The following is a 21,353-nucleotide window of genomic DNA, read 5'->3' as shown; positions in this document are numbered from 1 at the left end:
AATAATGTGGATACAGATCCATATGGAAAATACTGTGACAGTGAAAAAAGCATGCCATCAAATTCTGGACTATTTTCCTTTCTATGTTCCTATGCACATGGGAAATGCTGTGTTATTTCATTACACAGTCATAGTGACCATGAATTATGAGATGAGGCAGGAATTACTGGCCTCATCTCAAGGAAAGTAAATCTAGAGTCACACCTAAGGTAACCTAGCTAGTGGGACAGGATTTGAACCCTGGACTATGTAACTCCAACTATGATTCCATTTTTGTTTATACCTAGTGGAGCACCTGGATTCTATGGGCTCATACACATACACACAGGCACCTCACTAAAATTTATAAGGAATGTTGGTAAACCCTAACAGAGAATGCTCTTCCATATTATTATGGTGAATGTATGGAGAAATACACAATAGCCACTTTGTTTTAAGTCTTAATTCATTAATGAGCACCTATTTCTTTTTATTTTATAAAAAACAACATTTACGTAAGTCTGCTGGCATAGATGGTCAAACGCTTTCTGAAATGATTGTCTTCCTCCATTAACAAATGGGACAGAGTAATAACTGCCATCCCTCTTTTTGACACTAGCAAATAGCTAATTAAGTAAACAGTATTATTTCATTTACAATGATTGTTTTTGGTATTATTAATAGATAACAAAATAATAATGGTGTCTGTTGTAGACAAGATATACACTTCGCAGGCCTAACTGTGCTAGAATACATGTAATTCCAATGGAATACATGTAATTCCAATGGACACATTGCTTAAATATAAAGCATATTTATAGAGATGTAACCCTAGTGTAACTTTGGGGCCTTATGTTATGTCTCAAAGGATATCTGTGTTTAAATGTTAACAATCACTTCTAGGAGGTAGAACCTCATCCTACCTTTGAATTTGTTATTGTGGTAGTTTTTTCAACTTGTAAAATTTTACATCTTGGATAATTTTTCTAAAAAGGGAAAAGTTATTATTAGATGCCTAATTTCCACTTAAGAGAATTTCTAAGGGATATAATTTGGTTTTAGAAGCAAGCAGAAAGTTAAGTCTCCAGATAAGCAACATTCTTATGATAAAATTATTGTTCTGATTATAACTCCACCTATACAAGTATAACACACAAGTTGACAATATAAGAGCTCAAGCCATAAAAGGCTATGACAAACATTTTAAATATATATATATATGTATTTATTTATTGGGCTGCACCGGGTCGTAGTTACAGCACGTGGGATCTTCAGTCTTCACTGTGGCACGCGGGATTTTTAGTTGCAGCAGGCAAACTCTTGGCTGCAGTATGTGGTATCCAGTTTCTGACCAGGGATCAAAGCTGGGCCCCCTGCACTGGGAGCACAGAGTCTTAGCCACTGAATCGCCAGGCGAGTCCCACTTTTTTTCCTCTAAAGAACACTGATTTTCCCCAAGAATTTCTTCCTAGGAGTTTTAGTTTCCTGTGCATTCTGACAGAAAAAGCCATTAAAAAGATACTTATGGGTATTTTCACAAAATTCATTTTAAGGTTTAGTCTGAGTGTTTAACTCTGCATTTACTAGAGGGCTTACAATGAGATTAGACATTGTGTCAATAACAGGAAAAGAAAGATGAGTTATGCATGGTGCCTGGTCTCAATGAGCCCTTGGCAGAGGGAGATATATTATGTACACAAACCTCGCAAAGTGAAAGCAACCAGATAAATGTGTTAAGATACAGGATAAATGTGTAGTAGGATACTGTGGGAACAACCTAGTCTCTTGTGGGCGATTTGCTTACTCATCCAACAAATATTTACTGATCACCTGCTGTATCACCCGCATTCCTTCTGTCTATCCACTGTGGCAGAAAGAATCTTGGGAAAACAAAGGTGAACATAACTGGAAGGTACCTGAGACAAGAAGGTCTCAGCTTTAATGTCACCTCAAGAGACGCCTTTCCTGACCACTCTATCTAGAAAAGACTCCCTGCCAGCAAGTACCTACCCTTGTGTCAGACTCTTTCATCAATCCATTTTATCTTCTTCAGAGCACTGACAGCTGCCTCTAGAATATAAGCGTGTAGGGACAAGGACAAGGCAGTAGCCTGGGAGACGGAGAATGATGGGCAGGTTCTGGACTACGGAACACAGTGATCAGTGTGGTTCACCCCCAGCATCTGCTACTTTGCTCTCTACGTCTGTGTGTGCTAAGTCGCTTCAGTCATGTCTGGCCCTTTGTGACCTTATGGACTGTAGCCTGCCAGGCTCCTCTGTCCATGGGATTCTCTAGGCAAGAATATTGGAGTGGGCTGACATACCCTACTCCAGGGGTCCTTCCAATCCAGCATCTCCTGCAATAGCAGGTGGGTTCTTTACCACTAGCGCCACCAGGGAAGCTCTGTGTCTGTGGGTCTATTTCTATTTTGAAGATAAGTCCATTTGTATCATTTTTTTTTTTTTTTAAGATTCCACATGGTGGCACTACTAGTAAAGAACTGGCCTGAGATGCAGGAGACCTAAGAGATGTGCGTTGCATTCCATCCGAGTCAGGAAGGTCCCCTGAAGAAGGGAATGGCAACCCACTCCCGTATTCTTGCCTGGAGAATCCCACGGACAGATGAGCCTGGTGGGCTACAGTCCATGGGGTTGCAAAGTGTTGGACATGGCTAAGAAACTTCTTCACATGTTCACAGCACATTCATAAGTGATATCATATATTTGTCTTTCTCTGTCCTCTCTTCCCTCTTTAAACAAAAATATTATAAAGAAAATTCCTCTAGATATTCATTCATTTTCCTTTCCAGGACCAATCTGAAAGGAGACTGTTAGAGAGGTGGCTAGATACAGAAGAGCCAGAGTGAATGGAAGGTTTTCTTCCACTCTAGATTAATTAAAATCTGTAATTGTGTTTGAAACTGTGTGATATATTTTTATACTGCCTAAATTTAATTTGAAATCTAATACCAATGAATCTACTTCAACTTTAAAAAGAAAGTATAACAAAAACACAATGAGACACCATTTCATACTCACTAAGATGTCTATGATCAAAAAGACAGACACTAACGAGTGTTGACAAGGATATGAATATTGGAACATTGTACATTGCTGGTGGAAATGTAAAATGGTGATGCCACACTGGAAAAACAATTTGGCAGTTCCTCATAAAGCTAGGTACAGAGTCACCATAGACCCAGCTGTTCCACTCCCAGGAGCAGAATCTTACATGTATCAATATTCAGTTCAGAGTGACCCTGGGAGAGGCCATATAAAAAATTTTAATTATAGTTCACCCAGTGACCACCACAGTTGGACAGAGCAGGATCTATGAACCATATTTTGTTGCCCCCAAAATATCTCCCTCACCGATCTCAAAAACAAAAAAGACACTATCCCCAAAGTAAAAAAGAAGGCAGCCCACAGAATGAAAGAAAATATTTGCAAATTACATATCTGATAGGGAATTATTATCCTTAATATACAGAACTTATGAAACTCAACAACAAACAAAAAAACACCTTATGAAGAAATAGACAAAGAACTTGAATGAGCATTTCTCTAAAGAAGATATACAGATGGCTGATAAGCACAAGAAAAGATGCTCAACATCTCAAGTGATTAGGGAAATGTATAGAAAACAACAACTATTGGTGAGGATGTGAAAAAACTGGAACTTCTGTGCATCACTGGTGGGAATGTAAAATGATATAGACACTGTAGAAAAGAGTTTGGCAGTTCTTCATAAAATTAAAAATAGAATCACTGTAAGATCCAGCAGTTCTACTTCTGGGTATACATCCAAGAGAACTGAAAGCAAAGTCTTGAAGAGGTAACTGTACACACATGTTAATAGCAGAATTATTCAAATGATCAAAAACTGGGAAGCAATCTAAGTGCCCACTGATTGATCAATCGATAAAGTCAATGTAATATACATTAAATGGAATAATATTCAGCCTGAAAAAGGAAGTTCTGCAACATGGAAGGATGCACCTGGAGGACATTATGCTGAGTGTACTAAGCCAGGCACAAGAGGGCAAACACTCACATGAGGTGCTTCAAACAGTTAAAGTCACAAAGATGGAAAGAAATAGGTGGCTACCAGAAGCTGTAGGAAGCGGAGGATAGGGAGTCACTGTTTAATGGACAGAGTTTCAGTTTTACAAGATGGAGAGCTACACGGACTTCCCTAGTGGTTCAGTGGTTTAAAGAAGCTGCTGGCCAATGCAGGGAACATGGGTTCAATCTCTGGTCTGAAAAAATGCCACATGCTGCAGGGCAACTAAGCCCATGCGCCACCACTACTGAAGCCCATGCACCCTAGAGCTTGTGCTGCACAAGAGAAGCCGCCACCATGAGAAGCCCGTGCGCCGCAACCAGAGAGTGGCCCCCACTTGCCACTAGAGAAAGCCCACACACAGTTACGAAGATCCGGGGCAGCCAAAAACATAAACAGACAAGTAAGATGAAGAAAAGTTAGACAGACGGATGGTGGCAAGGGCTGCACAAGGTGGCTGTAATTAGTCCACTGAAGTGTATACTTACAAATAATTTTAAATTATTTCTAATTAAAAAATTTTAAATTATTTCTAATTAAAAATTTTAATTTTATTTCTAATTAAACATTTTTGTTATGTGTATTTTACTACAATAAAAATTGTAAAAAAGGAAAAAAGAACTGAGGTGATGTTCCAGTAGAGAAATCTTGAAAGAATTATATTAAACGAAAGCAGCCAGGCACAAGAGGCTATGTCCTGTATGATTCATTTCTGCAGGAAATGTATGAGCAGGTGCATCCAGAGACAGAGCAGAGAAGGGGCTGCCAGGAGCTGGGGCTGAGGCATGACCACTGATGGGTACGGAGTTTCTTTTAGGGATGATGAAAATGTTCTGGAATTATACAGTAGTGATGGCTTGCACAGCTCTGTGAATATACTAAAAGCCACTGATTTGTATGCTTTAAATGGGTAAACTGTGTAGCATAAGGTTTATATCTTAATAAAGTGTGAAAAAAGTTTTTTTTTAAAAAGGAGGATGATTTTTTTTTTTGGGTAGAACCAACCCTGTAGCTTAGAGTTACAAGCTACCAGAGGATACTGAAATAGGCGGAAGATGACCTCTGCAGCATTACCTGCAAATGAGAGCTGCTTCAGGCGGGCGTTTGACCGAGCTTCCTGGACTTTGTCTGTCAGTGACTTCCAGGCATCTGTAAGGGAAGTAAGACATTTAGTTAAGTGTTGCTCTGCGATACAACTGAAACTATCACAACACCGTTAACTGAGTATACTGCAATATAAAATAAGAAGTTAGTTTTTGTTTTTTTTTAAGATAGTCAAACATCTCAATACCAATGTAGTGGAAATATCCCCTGCTAAATCAGCTTTATGTTTTCTTAGTTTAAATCAGTTCAGTGAATAAGAAAGCTGGGAAGCTGTCCCACCCAGCAGGGCTCCTCTCTATTACAAAGGATGCAAAAGCAGTGAGGAGATGCCTATCTTCTGAAAATGACCCCTGATTCCCCAAGCACTCATTTCCCTAGAGGGTAGTTCAGGTCCCAAACCTGAATATGTGGTATGAACTCTGCTCCCTGTACCCCTAACCAACACAATAACAGCAATAATGGTTAACCAGGACTGTGGGAAGATCACAACCTCTCAGCTCCTTATAATTAAGGGGTGTAACCAGAAAACCTTCACAATCCCTTCCACCTCTGACTTGTGCCTGTGATCTCTCTTCCCACGCTCTGCATGTAATGCAACTTATATAGAACTTGCATTCTTATTTTTTTGTTCGCTTTACATATCACATTTTTTAGTCACCCAGGCCTGAATCTTCAGTCATCTTTGACATCTCTCTCTGCCCTCTACATCCAAGCAGTCACAAATGTGTCCGTTCTTCCCTCCCTTCCTTTCCTCTCCTTCCAGAAGTGGACTTTCCTACCTGACATCTCTACTGCAGCAATACTCTAACTAGTGGCCTCTTGCTTTCTAGTGTCTCCAATCCAATCTGTCATATACGGAGCTGCCCGCATAAATGGTACTCCTACAGATAAAGTGCAGCCCTGACTGAACAGAGCCTGTGCTGTCAGGCCAACCTAATTTAACCCACTCACCTTCAATACTTTCTGCACATATCTGAAAGCCATCATCACTTGAAATTTCAAAAACAAGTCCTTTCTTGGGCTTTTTCTCAGCAATGCTTTCCTTCCGCTTCTGTTCTTGCTGGAGCCAAAGCATCAGTGGAGAGCTGAAATTACTTTCTTCTTCTTCCGCCGTTTTAGGTTCTGTGAGGGAGAAAATGGGAGCCAGAGTGGATGCCAGAGCACACACATACTGAGTCCTTTACACATGTCATCTCTAAGCCTAACAACATTTCACAGCTGGCTTTATCATTCCCATTTACAGATAACACACCTGAGGCTCAAAGAAGTGGAGCAGCTTGCCTGAGGTTAGAGCTAGAAAATGACAAAAACAAGAATATATACACATATTTTTATGTGAAGTTATACTGTCTCTCTAGTGAGTTTCTATAATCATAATCTAACCATTTTACACTAAGTAATTGCCCTCAATAGAGTCAAAGCTAAAAAATAACAATGGTTAACATGTATGAAGCATGCTTCCAGGAATTTTCTATATTAACTTAGATAAACCTCAGAACAGTCCAGTGAGGCAGGTGTCATTATTGTCTTAATTTTAAAGGTGAGAAAACTGAGATGGAGAGAGGTCAAGGAATCCAAGTTCGTACAGCTAATGTGGTAAAGCTGGGATTTCAACCTACATGGCTCCAGAGTCTGCACTCAGCTACTACCCTTCATACTGCCCACTGACACAGAGACGTATCAATCCCCTCCAGGAATCAGCAAATAAGCAGAATGTGACTACTGCCCAAACCTTATGCCTGAGCATTTTCTCTACCTGGTTTTCTTCCAGGAATCCCCTCAATGGAAAAGGGCAAAGACTTATATCCAGAGCTCCCTAGTCTTGAAGTGACTACTTGTTTATCAGTGAAATGCATCAGGACAGATGGAAGTGCTATAGAGATGTATCTGGTGTCATAACCTATGTCTGGCTATATTATATAATAAGAATGGTTCTCGGTTTTCACTAGTGACAACTTAAGGATGAAGGCAGCTACTTGTGACTATTTAAGCCACACTGCTGTTATCACAGAGCAGTCGAGTATTTATAGTACAGGTCTTAGTCTGCTGTCCTTTGGTCAATCACTAAGTTTTTTAGGGTTTTGACTTCTTTTTCCTTTAATCTAGAAAATCAGTAGGTGGAGAAGGAGATTTTTTTTTTTAAACATTTAGTTATTTATTTGGCTGTGCGGGGTCTTGGTTGTGACGTGCGGGATCTTTAGTTGTGGCCTGTGAGGTCTTAGCTGCGTCATGTGGTATCTAGTTCCCTGACTAGATACCGATTGAACCAGGGCCCCCTGCATTGAAAGCATGGAGTCTTAACTACCGGTGAAGTCCCAAGGTGATTCTTATAGTGCTTCTGGCTTTGAAATTCTGATTCTAACATGTTACCCGCCCACATACCTGAATTTTCTTGTTCATGTGCTGGATTCTGTGTTGTCTGAATCTCAGGAAGAGCAGCCACTTGCCTACATGAAAAGAAAACCAAACAGGAGATGCAACGGCAGCGAGTTCTTCAATTCAAAGATAAAAACTGTCCACAACCTGCCATTCGGCTGTCAGTTACACGAGATTTGAACCACAGGATGCTCTGTGTACAACCTGCCGAATGGCCACACCACCACACTACTGCATGATACACAATGCCAACTATCTTTAGAGAGATTCTTCCCCAAACACTGACATTAAGGTTCTGCTTTTGGAACTGTAGATTGTGCTCTTGAAATTCTTCTCATACCCTTAAGTGTCAGAAAAAAAAAAGACACTTGTTAGAAGCAGTTCTGGAGTTGCTTAAGTGAGCTAGCTGGTTTAATTAAAAACAAAAGCAGGCTGCATGAGCCAGTAATCCACACCAATTTTCACTTTTTAAAATTAAATAAATCGTGCAAACAATCCAGATGGAGATCAACAGGAGACTAGTTAAATTACTGTAGCATCTACACAGTGGACCTGGAGGCAGTCATTAAATGAAGTGGCACAAAAATATATACACAATACAATAGGCGAAGCAAACAAGTAGCGAATGGTACGTACAGCATTATTCATTTTATGTAAAAAAGATATATACATATTCATAATACACCCTGTAAATCAATATGCACAGAAATGTTGGCATGAATGAAAACAAATTATAAGCAATGATTACCTCTAGGCAATAAACTGGGAAGAGGGTAAGCAGGATGAATGTGGAATCTTTATCTACTATTTAAGTAATTCTGTTTGTTTTTTTTTACAAGCATGTATTAATTCCATTAAAAAAAAATCAATACAAACCAGGAAGGACTGTATTCTAAAATGAGGTGGACAGAGCTGAGGGTTTCATCTTTAGGAACTAAGTTTTGTACTCACGCTGCAGGCTGCCCACACTCCTTCTGTGGTGACTGTTCCACACTAGCTGTATCCTGCTGCTCAGCCTCTGCGCCTGGAGTCCTGGAACAGAATCGTTTGGATCTTTTCAGGAAAAACAAGAGTAAATATGTACCTAACATGGAGGTCAGTCTAAAGAAATGACTCTAACAGGATCACATAAAATGTATGGGCTGGGAAAACTAACCTGTGGTGATACAGGTCAGTATGTCTAACCAGCCAGTGAGGAGGAGGCACTGACTGAAGGGAGGGCACCAGGGCCTTCTGGAACACTAGGAATATTTTATATTATGATCAAAATGGCAGCCTTGTGGGTGCATACCTAAGTAAAAATTCACTTGTGTATTTTACATATATTTTAATGATAATGTTTCAGAAAAGGACACCAGGAGGATCTCCAACAGGTGGTTTTGCCCTCCAGACAGGAATAATCATCGCTTAGTCTCCTAACTGAGCCGCAGCAAAAGGAAACATGAGCCAACAGCAGCACTCTTCTAAATCAGAGCAGAGAGTGATTAAAGATGTGGTTCTGTTCACGGGACAAACTGCCACGAATGGAACTAAATATCACTCTATAAACTACCACTGTGAGAAAGAGAAAAAAAAATCAAAGCCCAGAAAACCTGAGTAATGCACCTTGGGCAGAGGCGTGTCCCTCCCAGAAGACCACTTCAACAGCCTCTAAGCCAAAGCATGAAACCCCTCGACCCCACGGAGCTGAGGTCCGCATCTCTCACCCTGTGACTGAGGTCTGGGGTGTCATGTTGGCTTCTTGGTCTGGAATGTGTGCTTCAGAAGAACTGGTCCGCAAGTGGGAAACTTTGTGCTTCTTGCCACTCCCTTTGTCCAAAGGCAGCTGAATCCGTTTGATTTTTGGTTTGGGTTTCGTGGGCCCTGGCACTGAGGGACTTGCTGACCGCTGTCCGGAGGATGGGGAACCCCCTGGAGAGGCTGAGCTGGCTTGCATAGCTGAGGGTAAAGCCTTGTTCTGCTCCAGGCCCATGGGATTAGGAGCATCTACGGTCTGGGTAAAGCTGGATCCCTGGGACCCTGGAGCAGAATCAAGATCCCGTTGGGAAGAGAGAACCCCGGCTTTGCTGGCGAGGAGCTGGTTCACATGGTGAAGCTGATAGTGTTCTTCCACTTCCCCAGAAGGCGAAGCAGCTGTGACACCTGCAGTCTGGGTAGAGGGGAGCACACAGATGCTGGGTGCAGCTGTCATCGCACCCGTAGAGGGAGTCTGTGATGTCCCCAGTGGTGGAAACATTCCTGAACTTGGCGGTAAAGCCACAGGCTGGTCTTGAATCCCCAGGCTCTGCTGGCTGGCTTTGATTAGAAGATTGCTTATGGAGCCGATATCCGGGGTACCCAGCAACCTGGGGTTGGTTAATGCGACATGTCCTGGAACAGATGCGCTACTTGTGGGGGCGGTGGTAGTTTGCATGGATACAACATTCAGGACGGAGGAACTGGAGGCCAGGCCAGACACGGGCCCTGTCGTGAGGTGGCTGGTATCCTGGCTTATGGTGGCAGTGCCTGCCGCCGGGGTAGCGGTCCCCCCCACACTCTGCGGTAACAGGGGTGCCTGTTCAAAATACATAATGCCAGATTTAGACCTTTTTATGATGTTGGGGACAGTTCGGTGAGATGACGTATTCAGTGACCCCAAGTCTAAGAGATTGGGATGATTTGGAAGTTGGGAGGGAGTGAAGTTAATCAGTGTCATGTTGGAAACCACGTCCGAAGGGGCAATGTTGGAAGGAGTACTAGAGGGGGCAAGTTTCTTATTCTTTCGGGTCTGCAGGCGAGATATGGGTCTTTTCTTGAGTCCAGAGGATGGAGTGGCTACCGTGGTACTGAGGTCTGTCCTCTGGCTGGCTTCTGAAACCAAAAGCTGGGGGTCTGGAGAAGGCTGGACCCCGATGAGTAGGCCTGAAGGACTGCTGATGTTGGGGGGGAAGCTACTCTGAGTAGCAGCAGGGAAGGAATGTAAGTGCTGGTGATGAGGCATGGGGAGCAAGCCTTTGGCAGCAGGAGGGAACAAAGACTGAGAGGCTGGCAGGTTTGGGTTGAGTCCTGTGGTGAGGGTGAGACCACTCCCCATGGGGCCCAACACGGATGTGTTTGTCTCCATCACACTGGGTGCCGAACTTACAGATGAGGTCAGCTGGATTTTCTGGGTCACTCCATTCGGAAGGGTTTGGAGGACGTAGAGTGGTTGCATGTTCTGGTTAACAACAATGAGTTTCTCGGTGGCTGGCTTCAGGTGGGGTGGAGTGGTCTGGACAGCGGCATTGGAAATCTGAGACGGGCCAGGGCTGTCAGTGGAGTTGGGCGCGTATTTCTGATTCTGGATGGGAACAGTAGGGGAAACGGGTACCTGAAGGCCAGGGGTGCTGCTGTTTCTAGTTAAGTCCTGATTGTTGCCATGACCTTGCTCCACAGAACCACAGGGAGGGCTGGAGATGTGGTCTGCATCCATGTGACCTTGGATAAAGTGGTCGGGAGTCATGTGGCCCTCAGGACTGGGGTCTACTCCTGGACTCAGCAGGGAGGAGTCGCCTTCAGAGGAGGCTTTTTCTGTGATGGTTACTCTCTTCTCTCCTGAGTCTGAGATCACGGCTAGCCTACTGGAGTTCTGGCTAGGGACCGTGGGACTCCGGGTGGTCAGGACAGAGAGATCTGATGGCAGCTCTAAGGGCAACTCAAACTGTTCCTCCGCTGAGATGGAGGAGGAGACACTACTGTCCACAGGCTCCGTCGTCGGCAACTGCTGGGAAAACACTTCAAAAAGACCCATGTCTTTTTCACGATTGCTGTCAAGACCCAAGCCTTCACCAAGGTTGAGGAGTTCTGACGAAGAGGACTCTGGGCTCTCACCCAAAGCCTGCATGGACGGAGTATTCTTCAGGACAAAGTCCATAATGTCCGAGGGCAGGATGTTCCCACAGTCGTCACTGTTGTTGTTATCAGAATCTGACTTCAGGAGCTCGGTGTTATAGGTGTCCAGTAAGTTTTTATCTGAAGGGGTGCTTGTGTGGACCCTGCGGCTTGACTCCAACGAGCTGAGCTGAGCCTCCAAGGAATCCTGTCCCTGTGCTTTCACTCTGCTCACGGAGTGGCAGTTATCCATCTTTGGCTCATTCTTGTGGCCAACTGAGCTCTTAATGACATGTTCCTTTTCCCCAGCATCTTCAGGCCGATCCATCTTCAAGTTCTCTGTTCCGTTTTCTTTACTGTTTCTTTTTGGAATCTGGCTGCTCTTCCGAGTTGTGGCTGTGACGCTGGTATCGCTCTCTGTCCCATCGTCAATGCCATCCAACTGTGAGATTTTTGGAAGATCACACTGTTCTTCCTCCCGAAATAAATTATGCGGTGTCAGCCGTTCCTCTCCACCTGAAGAAATCACTGTCCTAGAGAAGTTGTAATAGTATAAGTCGTCTTCGTCTGAAGTACTCAGGTCATCCGCCCCGTCTACCTGTCCTTCAGCGGACCTCTTGCCTCGCTTCTTCCCAGTTGAGCTGCTGTAAAATGGAATGTCTTCTTCGCCATAGGACCTTACTCCATAGAGTGGGGTGAGCCCAAAGAACATGTTAGAGCGTGCCCGGGCACTGCGACGGGGGTATCTCCTCTTGAAAGAGCCATCTTCCTGAGGTTTGGGGCCATCCGGAAGCATCAGGTTTCTGTCCTGTACCGGAAGATTCTGATAGTTGTTACTTTGAGAATCCTGGGATGAGGTATTATTGGGGCTTGGTTGGGCCGCAGGACCATCTCCTGGGCTTTCTGAGGCGGAAACCGGTTCTGTTGGAGACACAGACTCTATCTGCAAAGGGGAAATGGGACTACTTTCTTTCAGGGTGTTCTTGGACTGACCCTCACTCTCCATTTTTAGAGGTGTCAGTGTTACTTTAACTGTGCGTTTCCGGGGCGTCTGTAATTCCTTTGCAGACCCTTCCACTTGCATGGATGGAGCTTTGGGGACGCCTGGAATAGGATGGATTTTGTCCCCAATCTTCTCAGAAGAAACATTATTACATGATCGTTGCCCCATGAAATCAGGAGTCAACACTTCATCAACAAACTCTGGCTTTAGGTGTCCTTCCTCACCAGTTGCCACCTGACCAGGTTCCAAGAAAGGTTTACTGGAATGCTTTTCTTTGAAAGTTTCTTTACAAGATTTTTTCCCTTTCTGTCTCCTATCTCTGGAGCTGGCTCCCACATGTTCATTGATAATGGATGATCTGCTGCTCACTCCAGACAGCTTCAAGGTTTTGACTTCAGCATCTTCATCGGGATTGGGGTTTGCTGACTGGTTGCCATTTGTCTGTTGGTCTCGCTCGTTTCTCTGCCCTCTCAAATGGAGTGGTGGGAAGGGGAGGCCCTCTTTAGAAGAAAATGGCACTGAAGAAAGGTCAGCAAAAGTGCCCATTTTATTAACATTTAATTCTCCAGCTGTTGCATTATGAACCTGTGGGGCCAGTTTTGGAATGCCAGGGTAACCAACATTATGGGCCGATCCCTCTGAGTTCTTGGAACTCGGCATTTTGGTCTTCTCTCCCTTCAAAGAGGAGCTCTTGGATGTCAAGTCTGAAGCACTGGAATGCTTCATTTCTAAAGATGAAGAGCCATCCAAGTGACTGGTTTTAGTGCCCACAGTAACCGCTGTCCTTTGCAAATTTGAAGAGGTGGGAGTGTTCTGCCCTAAATTAGCATTAGAATTCAGTGGCCCTAAGACATGATCGACCCCTTTGGCACTTGACTCCAGATCCGCAGTGGCCCCTGTGGTGGAGACAGAGGAGACACTGTTCCTGGAGTAAGTGCTCCCAGTTCTCATCGGAGACATTATCCGGAGCTTAGACCGCTGGGGTGACAAGGAAGAAGTACTGTGACGCCTGGAGCCAATGCTTCGAAGTCCAGAGGAGAGTAAAGGGTCACCCACGGTGACTATTTCATGAGTGGTTGGGGTAGGGCTTCCTAAATGAAAGAGAAAAAGTAACAAAATCTATTACAGATAGGATAAATGTGTTGTAGTCTCTGGTTTCAATGACTTGTCTATGTATGTTAACAGGTAACAGAAAATCAATATTTTCAATTGGCAAACATCATTAAGATAAAGTTGCCTGAAAGGATTACAAACTAATCTTGAGCTGACCTTGTTGGGTTGAGTAGGTCAGTGAAGTCCTTTACCTGCAGAAGGCAGTGGTCGACAGCCAGGAGATCTCTGTGTTGGAGAATAGCTGGGTGTTCGAATCCTAGGGACCTTTGAGATGACGTGATAGAAACAGGAACCAGAGGTTTGGGAATGAGGAGGTCGATCTGGTGATGGAGGACTTACAATTTCTGCTGTGTTTTGACTTTCCTTGGGTGAAATTTCTGTGGCAAAAAATAAAAACTCTTACTAAAAAAGTTTAATTAAAATATATATAAAAAAATCAAACAAATGAGCCAAGAAAAAGCCAGCTATCAGATAAATACCAAAACAGAAACAAATGCCACCTTACAGAGCAATGCCTTTTCCCTACCCTTCAATCAGAGTATTCCTCCAAATCAAATTCAACTCCCAACTTTTTTGCAAACAAAATGAAAAGACAGTCCTCAGAATGGGAGAAAATATTTCCAAATGAAGCAACTGATAAGGTATTAATCTCCAAAATACACAAACAGTTCATGCTGCTCAGTATCGAAACAAACAATGAAAAAATGGGCAGAAGACCTCAACAGGCATTTCTCCAAAGAAGACACACAGATGGCAAACACACACATGAAAAGATGCTCAACATCACTAACCATCAGAGAAATTCAAAATAAAACTACAATGAGATATCACTTCACACTGGTCATAATAGCCATCATCAAAAAATCTACAAACAATAAATGCTGGAGAGGATATGGAGAAAAGGGAACATTCCTACACTGTTGGTGGGAATATAAATTGGTACAGCCATGATGGAGAACAGTATGGAGGTTCCTCAAAGAAACAAAAAACAGAACTATCATATGACCCAGCAATCCCACTCCTGGGCATATACCTGATAAAAACCATAATTCAAAAAGATACATGCACCAGTGTTCACTACAGCACTATTTACAGTAGTCAGGATATGGAAGCCACCTAAGTATCCACCAACAGAAGAACGGATAAAGATATGGTACATATATACAATGGGACATTACTTAGCCGTTAAAATGGGATGAAACATTACCACTTACAGAGACGTGGATAGACCTAGAGACCGTCATACAAAGTGAAGTAAGTCAGAAAGAGAAAAACAAATACTGTATCACTTATATGTGGAATCTAGAAAAATGGTACAAATAAATTTATTTGCAAAGCAGAAAGAGAGACACAAAGGTAGAGAACAAACTAAAGGGAGAAGGGCATGGGATGAACTGGGAAATTGGGATTGACATATATATACTACTATATATAAAAGAGATAACTAATAAAAACCTACTGTATAACACAGGAACTCTACTTAATGCTCTGTGGTGATCTAAATAGGAAGGAAATCTAAAAAATGAAGGGGGATATATGTATACCTATAACTGATTTCACTTTCATGTATGGCAGAAACTAATACAATATTATACAGCAATTACATTCCAATAAAACATTTTTTAAAGAGTAACCTGCAAAAGATGGTGGACTGTGAGCGATGGTCCTGTTTTCATCATGTTCAACAGTGCTGTTGATATCTGGCTCTACCACCGGAGGACGGCATTCGACGATCTTGCACGTGTACACACAGCGCTTGCGGGCATCCGTGGTGCTCCAGTACACCCGAGAACACCTGCACGCAGATGGTGACGATCACCGTCAGTGAGAGGACAGAAGCAGATACTGAGTCTGTCAAAACCCCTTCTCAGCCAAGGTTCCCTGGTCTCCCTGATTTACAGAATTTAGCTTTCTCTAATAATAGAGAGTCCCCTAGTTAGGGTTTTCTGAGTTTTTTTAAGTTCTTGATTTTTTTCCTGGCCCCTTGAAAACGGCATCAAATCTTTTTTTACTGTGTTGTAAGCAGGGGAAAAATTAGTAAAATATCCTAAAATGCAAAGAAAAAAACCCACTAACTATTACAAGACATAGTTATGGGCCTTTAGGAAGGGATAACTGGCCCACAATGTATACAAAGTGAGGAAAGATCACACCTGACATGTTTCCTTTGCAAGAAAAGTCCCATGACACAAGAGAAATGTAACCGCTTTAAATCAGCTAGATGCTGGTGGACCCTAGTGCTTTACACAAACAGCTGTCACCTAGATGTGGAGGAGAGAGTGTTGACAGAACTGAAATGCAGAATAAACTGGCATATATATAGAAAAAATGAGACTCCAAAGCAGAAGAGAGAGAAAGGGAATTTTAAATTTATATCGCCAGTTTGCTAGAAGTTTAAACAATTTGCTGCCTATGGGAGATTATAAATTCTTACTGGAGAATCTGATTGTTATTGTGGGGGTTTATATTTTCAGAAGGACCGATAAAATGTAAAATGTAAAAGGAGGACAGAGGCATAAGATGTTTGATACCTGACAACAAACTGGACTTATGAACTGAAGTGAATGGAATTTAGTGGATTCCTAAAAAAGACTGACCTGGTATTTTTTAGGTTTTATTTGGAAATGATTCTGAAATTATGTCAACAATTCTTTCCTTCTACAATTGGATCTAGCTGACATAAAACAATACCTGAGCCCCAATCTACGAGATGTTGCAAAACAAAAAAAAAGCAATTACTTAAAAGTTGCTAACAAGTATGGCTCTACATCGCATGACCCACTCACTGCCTCAGGGTGCTCATGTGGTAGGGCTGCTGTCTTCTCCCCACAGAGTTACTTACTGATATCCAATAGGAAAGAGCTTATCTTCACAGTCAGAGAGATCATTCAGAATCCCTAAGCAGTCAATTGTCATGGAGCCTGAGTAAGGAAAGAAGAACCGATTAGAGGTGACTATGAGAAGGCCCACTTTGTAACTGAAGACTTAAGTACCTCAGTGATACAGCCAGCCTCCCCAGCAACCAAGGCCCATGTCCTACCAATCATCATGTGGATATTTTCCGGTTCTAATCCATTGAGAAACTTCCTTCTCAAGCTGATTCCTTCAAAATCCACAAACACTCTTCTAAAAACTTCAAATCCATTCTCAGGAACCACCTTAAATGAAAGGCCAGGGTAGCTGTTAGGCTCTCCCTTACTATTCTCGGGATATTGACTCAGCAGAAAAGACAAGGTGTATCTCTAAATCACTCTTCTGTTTCCCTAGCAGAGCCTTTGATAATTGTCCCAAGAGGAGGTGATTCTAGGAGCACCTAGTAGGAAGTTGTAATATAGCTCATCACCTTGCTATTAATATTTTCAGCCTCTTTTCCCAGATAATTCAAAAAGCAACTAAAGCTCACCTCGCCTTTGATCAAATCCCGATGTCGTTGGCAATACACTTTTTTATCATCCAGAAACACACAGTTCTTGGCTCGGGAACACATGAAGTGATAGTTGCTGGTGCAGGATGTGAGGCAGCAACCCACAGTGGCTCCTGGCTTTTGGCAGAATTCACATCTCTAACAATCCAAAAAGAACAGAGTCTGAGTCAGACTTTCAGATGTTTTAGCCATTCTCCATCTTCTCTACAGAGTCACCCCATTTTGGGTTTCCCACAGTTCACTGTTATTGTAATCTGCTGAATTACAGAGAAGTGGTATGAGCCATAAAGACTCCTCCACAAATCCTTTCTTTCCCACAGCCCATGCGACCTAGAATGATTAAATTTAAATATGATGATTTTGCTTTAGAACTTGGATCAAAACAGGTTTTCCTAAGATGCACAACTGTTTCAGAGAAAATGAAACCTTGAACATCATTGTTAAAAAAATCATCTTGGAAGAAAGCTATTATATCCAAAAGAACTTAGTTCTAGAACGATTATACTAGTCAGAAACATAGTGGTTGTTAATTAGTAGGCTTAATTGATGAATTTATATGATGCAAAGATTTTCTTCAGCCAGGCTGTATGTTGCCACTTCATTCTGTCATAGTCACAAACTGGGCTCCTCTCCAGGGAAGACTTTTGCTTTGTGTCCTCCACATACTTCACTTACGTTTCTTATGCATGTGCTATTTTTGTTGCCTTCTGATAATCCTTCATTTTCTCCCCTCCTTCAAAACACAGCTTTAAAAATTCTACTCCTTCATGGCCTTTTCTGATTACTCTCAGCTGCTACTAATCATTTTCTACAGCCCTTCTTTGTGTATGTACTTTATGGGTTTATCCTAAGGAGCCTCAGAGTGCTGATTCAACTGGAACCTTTGAGGTCATTTTGTCTAAACCACTTAAATGGATACCTTTCCTGAGCATCTGAATTATCTCTCTAACCAGATAAGACTATTTCCTATTTCTTTTGCACCCATCCTCCAAGGGTCAGAATAGCAATCTGCCTACAATGCACACCAATATTTGCTGCTGGCTAAACCATTCTGAAGGAACCAAGAGAAACATCAGCAAGGCAGCACTGAGCCTCAGAAAGAACATCTGGAAACTGAAAGGGAGTCTTTTCCATGACATTCACCCACAAGTTCTTACCAGCTGCTTGCCCCTGATCACAGCCATATGCACATTCTTTAGTGATCCATCATCATCTTCAAACACTTCTGCTGACCACAAAGCACAATTTACATGTGTCCATTCATTTTGGCCAATGTAAAGCAAACGGCCAGCATCCTGTGAAACAAAGAGATTTCCTTTTTTCTTTAAAGAATGTAACATCAAATAGGGTTTTCCTTGGTATTGGCTTTACCTGAGTCAGGATAACTTCAGTAAATCAATTCAAATTCTTTAACTCAGGGGTGCAAACAAAAATCAAAATTAGAAGTTTCTTTCTTTTCACTTTTCAACTCTTTACCTTTTCCATAGACTGGAAATATTTTATAAACATAAACAATTAAAAAACAAGCAATGTGTTAAGTTTATAGAAGTGCCCACTGACTTCTTTAAAAACCATTTTTCAAAGCCAGTTCTCTCAGCTTGCATTAAAAATGTTTTTTAAAAAAATTATAACCTTACTATGTGCCAGGCAGGCCCTACAAAAGGCTTTACATACATTATTTCCTTTAATCTTCATAACCATTCTGAGGTAAGAATTACTATCCTTATTTAAAAAATGAAACTGAGGGTCAGAGGTTAAGCTCCTTACCAAGGTCAACAAGTAGGCGGCCAAGCACAGAAGTGAATCCAGGCAATCTGTCAGAACTAGGAATCTTAGCCACACTGCTAACTACATTAGACACAGCTATTTAATGTGCAACTTCTATTTTATTGACTCTCATAAAAGTCTTTTTTGAGAAACTGCCTATAGACATTAATGAGAAATCAGCATATTAATATAAGGTAAGTCATCTTTTAAATCAACTAAATCAGCTATAGAAAAAAATCACAAGTACCACAGACTAAGTGACAAATATTCATTTTATTCATTAAATAAAAAGTCTAAACTGGTCACCAAGTTTAGACAGAAATAGTTCATCATGGGTTAGTCTGTTAAGCACAACTCCGTGCACCCAGGTACTTACATTAGCACTGTCGTCACCATACGTCAAACACAATGCACACTGTCTATTATCTTCTATGCCTGGGGGTGGGTTCAGTTCCGGACTATCTTCTCGACTCCTATCAGTACCTTGGAACCCAAAAGACATCCAGTTAAAACTGTTAACACCATGTCTGATTACCAGTAAAAAAGGAAAACAACATAGCTTAAATAGTCTATAGCCTAGAAAACACTTTCCAAGTAATGCTATCTTACTATCTGCTTTCTGTTACACTGTAACAGAAATGAATACAATGAGTACATTGTAACAGAAACTGATACTTGTATCAATTGTTTGGTAACATTCCAAGTGAAACAAAAATGATTTCATTACATTTAAGGATCACCTGAAAGTTTTCCAGTATGGAATTACATTAAATTTAGATTCACAAAGTCAATCATTTGCACTTAGAAATGGATAACATGTCTTCATTTGGTGTCTTACTCAAAATTGGTGGTGTAGGAGGATGCAGAGGAGTTGGTGAGTCTGGTTCTCCAGGCCCTTTAGGTTTGGGAGCTGGAATGATTTTCTTCATTAAAGGAGGCTGCTCAGTGTGGCTGTTTTCCTCTCGCTCCTGCCACTGAGCATAATTATGGTCAAGTGAAGGTGGAAGCACTGCGTTTGGTAACATCCCACTGCTGGAAACAATGGATTCAACAGGTATTTATTGAACTCCTACAAGATACCCAAAACTGAACAAAACAGTCAAATTCTTGATATCATCAGGTCTTGAGCCTGTGCAGTATATAAGAACAAATCACAGAATTTGAAAACTGCCTACACAGGACTTTATTATTTTAAAAAATAAAATCCTGATGTATTGTGACTCTTGGTTACACTTCTAGAAACAAATGATAACCCTGAAAATCAAAAGGATTTACTGGAATAAATAAAAGTTTAAGGTTAAATATGGAGAATCAGAAACTGTTGAGAGCATCATTCGAAGTAAATAAAATAGAACGTCGTTACAATTAGCCCAATCACTAGGATATATATATATATATATATATATAACATGTACTGTATATATGCCACAAGTTCCCTAAAACATAACAGATACATAAAGAATAAAAGGGCAACAGATTACAATAAACAGTAAATGTTGTCTCTAAACCAGCAATAAAAAGGCATTCAACTGATTAATCTTCAATAATAACACCGAGTCTAAAATAAAACCTCAATATAAAAATTTAAGAAAACTCAGATGTCTGATGAGGAGGAAAAAAAGTAATAACTGAATTTACTCACTTGCTTGATACTTTATTTGGCTCCCAAAATCTGGACTTTTTGACACTGAACCATGGAAAAACACGTTCCATTTGCTAACAGAGAAATAAACAAAATGTAAGCATGTGACCATTCATTTGGAAAGCACATAAAAACTAACAACTTCACACCAGCTTCTCTGTCAATATAAGGATGATTTCAGCCCACACCAAGAGAAAGTCCATCTTCTCTGGGACCTCACCAATCTCCTCCCAAAAAATCAGAGGAACTAATTAAACCAAAATAATTTACACACATGGCAAAGCAAAACACAGACAAGAACAAGTCTGTTCTGTTCCTGGGGTAACAACTCACAGATTAAGTATCAAAGACATGAACTATTAACATCATTCACCCGAATAAAGAAGGACTTGACCATGCTGTTGGCTTTTTTAATCTCTGGCTGCCCTCCGTCTGAATTAATGGCTGCTTGAATGATCTTCACGATATCGTCGCTGAACTCCAACTGTATACAAAAAGAAAGTATTAATTATTCATAGAATAGTGTGCTCTCAGAATCACTTCCTTTCCCCTCCTAACTCATCCAGCAAAGAGATCCAACAGAAAATGGACACCCTAATTTAATATGGTATCATTTCTCTTTAGTGGAGGCCTCTGGGATTTAGTCCATAGTTAACTTGCAGAAATCAGGAGATGCCAGACTAATAAGGCAAGAATGCAAATAAACACTGGGCCATGATTTTTCACTTAGACTGAAATGAATAAACAAATGAACGATGGATATGAGACAACGGACGATCATTTCCTACACATTCTTTAAACCATAAAATTAAAAGACTTCTATCTTCAAATAAACATCCAATGTAAAAAGACACATTATTCAGGTGTATCTCACAAGAGGCAAACCCGTTACCGTCACATTAGCATTTCTGCATAAACAGTTTTAATATAAAAATAACTTTAAAAGAACTCAGATGAAAGTCAAATAAAAAGACAATACCCTTTCTATCATAACCCATCTTCCAAAACACAGAACTAAAAAACACACGTATTTT

The 21,353-nt window shown here is 41.4% G+C and overlaps 1 protein-coding gene across 3 annotated transcripts in view; it reads right to left on the bottom strand.

The window, feature by feature from the left end:
* KMT2A (lysine methyltransferase 2A) overlaps positions 1 to 21,353 on the bottom strand; it is a 77,957-nt gene that overhangs the window by 7,818 nt on the left and 48,786 nt on the right. For all 3 annotated transcript variants that reach the window (XM_040258107.1, XM_040258108.1, XM_040258109.1), the window contains 15 exons: positions 20,693 to 20,803; positions 20,320 to 20,393; positions 19,516 to 19,709; positions 19,054 to 19,160; positions 18,068 to 18,205; positions 16,890 to 17,048; positions 16,527 to 16,644; positions 16,329 to 16,407; positions 15,121 to 15,281; positions 13,678 to 13,863; positions 9,228 to 13,464; positions 8,473 to 8,553; positions 7,528 to 7,592; positions 6,097 to 6,267; positions 5,116 to 5,190 (listed from right to left, as the gene is read on the bottom strand). In XM_040258107.1, coding sequence (XP_040114041.1) covers positions 5,116 to 5,190; positions 6,097 to 6,267; positions 7,528 to 7,592; positions 8,473 to 8,553; positions 9,228 to 13,464; positions 13,678 to 13,863; positions 15,121 to 15,281; positions 16,329 to 16,407; positions 16,527 to 16,644; positions 16,890 to 17,048; positions 18,068 to 18,205; positions 19,054 to 19,160; positions 19,516 to 19,709; positions 20,320 to 20,393; positions 20,693 to 20,803 — 5,956 coding nt within the window. The remainder of the gene's footprint in view (positions 1 to 5,115; positions 5,191 to 6,096; positions 6,268 to 7,527; positions 7,593 to 8,472; positions 8,554 to 9,227; positions 13,465 to 13,677; positions 13,864 to 15,120; positions 15,282 to 16,328; positions 16,408 to 16,526; positions 16,645 to 16,889; positions 17,049 to 18,067; positions 18,206 to 19,053; positions 19,161 to 19,515; positions 19,710 to 20,319; positions 20,394 to 20,692; positions 20,804 to 21,353) is intronic.

The sequence above is a fragment of the Oryx dammah genome, unplaced genomic scaffold, assembly GCF_014754425.2.
Source record: "Oryx dammah isolate SB20612 unplaced genomic scaffold, SCBI_Odam_1.1 HiC_scaffold_17, whole genome shotgun sequence".
Classification (NCBI taxonomy): Eukaryota; Metazoa; Chordata; class Mammalia; order Artiodactyla; family Bovidae; genus Oryx; species Oryx dammah.
Note: the sequence above shows the minus strand (reverse complement) of the source record. Positions and strands in the feature narration are given on the sequence as shown.